General features: G+C 44.1%; 1 protein-coding gene across 1 annotated transcript; it reads left to right on the top strand.

The window, feature by feature from the left end:
* Nucleotides 1-2,763: 2,763 nt before the first annotated feature.
* lratd2a (LRAT domain containing 2a) lies at nucleotides 2,764-6,577 on the top strand. The gene has a single exon (XM_041955478.1). The coding sequence runs from the start codon at nucleotides 3,193-3,195 to the stop codon at nucleotides 4,015-4,017; it is 825 nt and encodes a 274-aa protein (XP_041811412.1). The 5' UTR covers nucleotides 2,764-3,192; the 3' UTR covers nucleotides 4,018-6,577.
* Nucleotides 6,578-6,982: the final 405 nt, after the last annotated feature.

Here is a 6,982-nt window from a genome sequence, read left to right as displayed (position 1 = left end):
GTGTTTCACCAGGGGGGCACCAGGGGCGTAAACTGGGTCATGCCACCCGAGGATAAGAAGCTCCAAGATGCGGTCAAATGGGCTGCATGTCACCACTCTAACAGTTCATTTCTCTCCTAACACCCTCAGCCCTGCACTGATGCTTGGGAAAGGTGTAATACATCTGCTGAATTCATTCTGCAGATTTGTTATTTTTGACTTCCATCATATGAGTTGTCAAGCTGAGACGGCTGCAAGGCTTCGGGCTAAAATGGCCTGAAATAGAAAAAAGATTTTGTGTGCATGGTTGTGCACATACACAGCACATGCAGAAACTTCAGCCGAAGCTGATGAAAGGTCAGTGAGTGAGATGGCAAAATTATACCGGCCTCTTGCACACTGCATGCTTTATTATCTTTACCTCATTTCAAGTGAAAGTGGTACAGCTGCCACAGTTGATCCTTCTTGACTGTCATACCTGCTTTTGTATTAAATTTAACAAGACTACGAGTCTACAGCCAGTCTAGGAGCTCTCTGAGGCGTAGCAGGTACGCCATGTTCACCATCTTTTAGTGTGTTAGCACAGGAACATCTGCTAATTAGCAGTAATCATAAAGTGCAGCTGAGGGGCGTGTGAATAATTTTGCATGTATGTAGTCAACCAGAGTGTTAAACTTTTGGACCAGAGGATTGTGCTTGTTAAAAAGTTATTATAGTTAATTAGTTATTATAATTCATCCTGAGGGAAACGTGACTGTGTGTTCCAAATTCATGCAAATCCATCCGATAGAAATTGAACTCCACAAATGTCAACCTTATGTTGGTGCTAGAGGAAAAGCCATTAGGATGCATCATCTGGGTACCGTGAATGTCCGTACAAGAGTTTATGCTTGTAGATGAAATGAGTGGCGAATTTTCAGTGAGTAAGATCAAGTTTAGTCATTAGGGTTCATCCTCTGGGGACCATGAATGCCTCCTCAAAATTTCATGGTTATCCATATAATAGCTGTGGACGAACAGACAGATCTTGCCACAGTGCCGTGATGCCAGTGTGGCTAAAATGGTTTAGCAGTGGCTTCCTCTTGACCTGCAAACCTGCATGGAGAAATGTGATTTGAGCCTTGTGACCCAGGCTGAACCGAGCTAACGAGGGAAAACGCTCAATCTGGATTACACAGGATTGGAAATCACACGGTGTGATCCTGTGCAGCTTGAGGAAATCTGTCTCTTAATTAACCTGATAGTCTTACAGAGTGCTTTCCAAAGGCCTCCATGCTAATCTGCTGAGTCCACTGTGGCCAATGAGGCCATTCTGCCTCCTTAAACTAGGATAAGAAAGAGAGTACTTCTCTGTAGAGATGTGTCCTCTGTTGTATCTACTGCACTGGATGACTTTGCAGTCAGTTTGTAATCGGTCTCTCCTGTGGATATCCAGCTCAGTGCTGGGGTCAAACTCAGGCTCATCCCCTCTGTTAAAGTCTGTGTCTGTGTCTCTTTTTTTTTTCACATAGTCGAACGTTTGTTTCCCTTTACAGCCTGTCAAACACGCTCACACCCCTTTGCATCGCTCTCAGTTTCTCACTCGCAGCCGAGGACAGGTGTTTTCACACAGTGGCTGCTGCAGCATGTGCCATTTTTGGGGCATACTGAGCACATTCCCCTTGCCTGTGGGATACACGGGCGAGAAAATAGCCCATAACTGAGAGCGAGTCTAGGCAGGCCACAAGCCACTACAAACATAATGGAGACATTATAGTCCCACCAGGAGATGGAGAGGGAGCAAATGACTGCACAGCTTCAGTTCATTCAAGGACAGACAGGTGGTCAAAACAGTAAAAGATCGAGAGATGCTGGACCCCTCACAGTCCTCCTCACTGTGGTCACAGTCAGCCACTAAAACCAGGACAGATGTTTGCCTACTCTGCTTTTTTGCTGTACAGTGAGCCTCTGATCAGAGAATGAAAATATAATCAAATAATATAATCTACTCAAAAGGCACAAACAAAACGAAAATGAAATAAATAAATAAATAAAATGAATGAAACAAAACGAAGTACAATAAATACAACACACTAAATGAAAATTAAAACATAGATACATCAATAAATACAATTAATAATAACCAACAAAGTGAACAGCAACCAATATAATAAATAAATAAAAATAATCAATACAATGAAATACAATAAAAGTGACTACAAATAAAAAACAATAAAACAAACAAACAAAAAACCCAGTAAGATAAAATAAAGAACAAATAACAAGAATATTAACCAGAAAATTTAGCTAACTTACTGACAAATAAATAAATAAAATCCAACAAATATACTTAACTCTGTAAATTACAGTACAATAAAATAACAACAATAATTGGTAAAATTAAATTTAATATTGAATAATTTATACATATATATAACCTATAGGCCACCTGTATACGTTATAGCAAACAAAGAAAAGCTTGTTTTTTTTATCAAACAGTGAATGTTTTTCAGTTTGTATTTCATTTTAATTAAAGACAGACTGACAGTCGGAGCATCCAGCAGAAAAAATGATTCCGATCAAAAGCATCCAGACAAAAGCACAACAATCATGTCAAACAGCGTTAAAGTTGTCTGGAGATGAGGGGCGGATATCAAAGGTGTGGTGATGAAAATTACGCGCACTTCCGCTTTACGGGCAGAGCTCTGTGTGTGTGTGTGTGTGTGTGTGTGTGTGTGTGTGTGTGTGTGTGTGTGTGTGTGTGTGTAGCTGGAGAGAAGCTGAGGCGATGCCGAGCCACAGATCTGCCTTCAGCTCGCCGCCGGCCGGATCTCTGCTGCACAGTGCGCAGTCTCTGCGGTGCAGACGAACGTGTGAGCGCTCCTGAGCGTGAAGGATCTGGATATTTGAACTCTCGTTGTTTGCTGTGTGGCAGCCGGCGGACGGAACTTTACGCAGCTAAACAGCAGGTGAGTCGACGAGGCTGCACCTGGGGGATAATTCTCAAGCCACTTTGTAACTCCACTTGTTGATGGGCCACGGACAGGCTGTCCCACTAGTCACACCCCGGAGATATTCTTATGCGTAATTTGGATAAAACCCCCTGTCCGCCGGCAGGGAGGACGAAGTTTTAACCTGTGAGGCTTTGTGGCAGATGGCGGTGATGTTTGGCGGCCGGTAACGGCTCTCGGCATCAGATCGCATTACACAGGCTGCTACCAGGTGAGCAGCGGCATGGGGAACCAGATGGACAAGCTGTCACATTTAAGTTACGCGGAAGTTCCGACAGTGGACCCGAACGGCGTGGACACGGAGGACGGTCCGCGGATCGGGGTCTCTTACATATTTTCGAACGACGACGACGAGCTGGAGGACGGCTGTGCGGTCGATGGCACAGACAGGGACCCGAATCAGGAAGAGAAGCACTACGACCAGCGCGACGAGGTGGAGTGCGCCGTCTACAACAGAGACGAATGCATTTACGAGAAGAGCGTCAAGTCAGCCAGCCTGGAGGTTTACTCCCCGGAGAATCTGCTCAACAAATGTAAAGCGGGCGACTTGGTGGAGTTTGTGGCCACGGGTCAGTACCCGCACTGGGCTGTGTACGTGGGGGACTTCCAGGTGGTGCACCTGCACAGGGCTGAGGTGAAAAACAGCTTTCTGACGGATGCAAGTCAAGGGAGGAGGTGCCGGATCGTGAACGACTTTTACAAATTCAAACCCCTGGGTCCGGACATGGTGGTGCAGAACGCGATGGAGCAAGTGGGCTTAAAGGACCGGGAGCTGAGCTGGAGGAACTCCGAGTGCTTCGCAGCCTGGTGCATGTTCGGCAAGAGGGAGTTCAAAATGGGTGGGGAGATACGGATAGGCAAGCAGCCCTACAGGCTGAAAATATTCATGTCCGACAGGCATGCGCACGTGCTGGAGTTTCAGAGTTTGGAGGACATGATCATGGAGAAGAGGAGGAACGACCACCTGGGCAGGACAGCCGTGTTGCAGGAGCTGGCCACTCACTTCAGCAGCGTGGAGGAGATCAAAAGTGAGCCTGGCGCTGACTGATGGCTGCCCCCTTTTGATGCTCTTCAAAATAACTGCTTTGCAAGTAGAGTAGCCTTTACCAAACAAACTGTTACACCCTGCTTTAATCTATAGCAAGCCTCCACTCCGTCCTTTTAGTTTAAATTGGAGCCCACATGTCACCCTTTCTACTTTAATTATGGTTCATGTTTTCATGAGTCTATAACAACGTTATTGCCTTAAAGCCACAACCCTCAACATCCTCTGATGCTCAATGGCCTTAGCAATTATGAATTCAATTATCTGAGAGACATGGAGTCGATTGTATCAGGCTGAATTGTTTGTAGCTCCACCAGCCCCTCCGCCCAGAATGTATAGTTTTTTATGAAAGCTTTGCCCGCCTGTCTTAAAGTGTCACGACTCTGCAAGCAGAGTGAACGTTTCTTTATTCATAGCGTGTCCTGTTACTCGATCCTTGTGTGGTTTAACTTCATCCCTCAGCTCACGCAGACAGCAGAGCATCAGGGCTGCTCGCCGCGTACGAGAAGGATTTCTGTCCGCCTTTGAGGCTAATTCTCACACCAGCACGTCTGAAGAAAATGATGTTTAGCTGGTCTGTGCTACACTGATCAAAGTCTGTCTTAACTGTACCCAAAGGTCAAGTAAACCGTCCGTGTCTCTTTTTTGAAACGAGTCCTCTGTCACGTTGTTTTAACTTACATGCCCAAGAATAAGATTTAGCTGAATACACCATTTTTGTGTGGTCATTTAATGCGGATCATCTGTGGATTTAAAATGCTCCTCCTGTCGTCTTCATGTGTGTCTTAGAAATGAGTATAATTTGATGGGTTTGAGAGGTTAATTGTTTTGACCTGCTGCAGAAGACACATTTCTTAATTGCAGTCAAAACAGAGGAAATAAGATTTTAATTATTTGCTCTATTGAAGTAAGTGATTGGTTGATTTTTCTTCTCCTTTCATTTGTCTGACTTTTACCAAAGAAACAAAGTGCTGCTCACTCCTGAACACCCGCCTCCTCATCAGTCAACTCTCTGAAGGAACAGAGTGGCTAGTTCTACTGCGGAGCTTAAACAACAGGTCGACTAATCGATTGGTCGATAGACAGAAGCATGATTTGACAACTATTTTGATAATCGCCAACCGCTTTAGGCATTTAAGAAAAAATGTGAAAAACTTCACCAATCTTTTTCAGGATTTTCTGCTTTTCTGTTTTATATCATTGTTAAATGGATGTTTTTTGTCACCTTGATTTCTGAAGGACTGATGGGCTTTTTTCCCACTATTTTCTGACATTTATTAGACTAAACCGCTAATCAATTAATTAAAAAATAATGATTAGATGACTCAATAGTGAAAATAATGGATAGGTGCAGCCATATGTAATCCCACAGTCCGTCACTGTCATTGGGTAAGAGATTGCGATGATTCCAGGGGCCAACATCTGGAGAGAGACATGCAGATTGCATGCTATATGCAATTTGTTCTTTGTGTCAGACTTGCCCACCTTTTATTCTTCAAATGCAATGCAAAGTGCAGGCAGCATATCACCAGGAAGTTGGGGTGTTCACCCCTGTCGTAAGAATCCAGGAACCGCACAGCCCCTCCCATAGATCTTTGGTTCCTGAGCAAATATTTTGGGAGCGGTTGAGGGTGACGGTCGCTTGCCAAGAGCTTCAGTCATCGTCATGTTTACTGTTCAGTTCATTGACTAACCGGGGGCAGTGCCTCAGGGCAGCACGACTTCTTCATCCTGTCATGTCGGACTGAAGGCGGATTGGATGCTGCCACTTCTTGAGGTACAAAGTGGTATCACGAGACAGGATGGGCTACCTGGTTAGCATGCTGCGTTCACTAGATACCTCTGCAACACACAACACATATATGTCTTTGACATAATGTCAAAACTGTTATTTCTTCATATTCTGTTGCCATATTTAGTTGATTTTTGAGAGACCCACAGCTCCTAGGTGCAGCCCTGCTTACAGGATCCAGACATGGACAAAATTACTGCATTCAGTTAAAAGTGACAAGTCATAAAGGAAAAAATAGCCTGCTGAATTAATGGACGAAAAAACGTTATACAGAAAGACAGAAACACTAATGTTTGCAGCATTTTTAAACCATCTGCACCCTTGAGTATTAAAACCAGGTCTTCAAACAAGTAGCAGGTGGCCAGTTGAGCATAACGGCAATAAACTAAATTTGTTGTTGCATATAAATTCCGCTGCATCGTTTTTGCAGGTTTCCAGACAGTGTGTTGTTTCCACTGTATCCCTGAAGAACTCGAGGGAACATCGCTATGCAGAGTGTTTTTACATCCTCAGTGTGATGAAACAACATTGAATCAGTGGAAAGAATGCTCATTGTGCCCTGATGATGGCAGTGATAAGCTTATGCAGCTGTAGTTGCAGAGGCCACTGTCTGCACCGCTCCACCAGTAATTCCCTCAAAGCATCAGAAACTGTTGCTTCTAACTGTTATGTCTTGTTTTTCTCACCTTCATTCATTCTAATTGTTAAGTAATGGGGAAAATCGTGCAGATATTTTCACTTTACCTACAAAGGAATAAAACTTCATTGTGTCAGTCGAGTTTGTTTGTCACATGTGGACATATAAGGTACAGTCAGAGTGAAATGCGGTGTGGTGACTCGTGAGGAGAATGTCGATAATGTGTATGTGACTGTGATGCGGAGGACTCACATCCGCCACTGTTCAAACAACGATTAGTTTTGCACTGAATTGCAAACATGAAGATACAGAAAAGCCACAGCTTGAAACCTGTAACTGCCCAACATACAGTTCCAAAGAAATCAGATTATTTAACCTGCCTTGCCTACGACCAGTCTGTCAAATCTATGAATATCCTTTCATAATGACCACAGGGAGCCGTCAGACAGGCTATAAATGGTACAGTCCATACAGTATGATACCCTGCTTTAGCCCCTGTGTCCTGCATTTTCCCAGCAGCTACTTTAATGTTCCTCTCA

This window comes from Chelmon rostratus, chromosome 16 (genome assembly GCF_017976325.1).
Source record: "Chelmon rostratus isolate fCheRos1 chromosome 16, fCheRos1.pri, whole genome shotgun sequence".
NCBI classification, from domain to species: Eukaryota; Metazoa; Chordata; class Actinopteri; order Chaetodontiformes; family Chaetodontidae; genus Chelmon; species Chelmon rostratus.
This window is presented reverse-complemented; position numbering and strand designations above follow the sequence as displayed.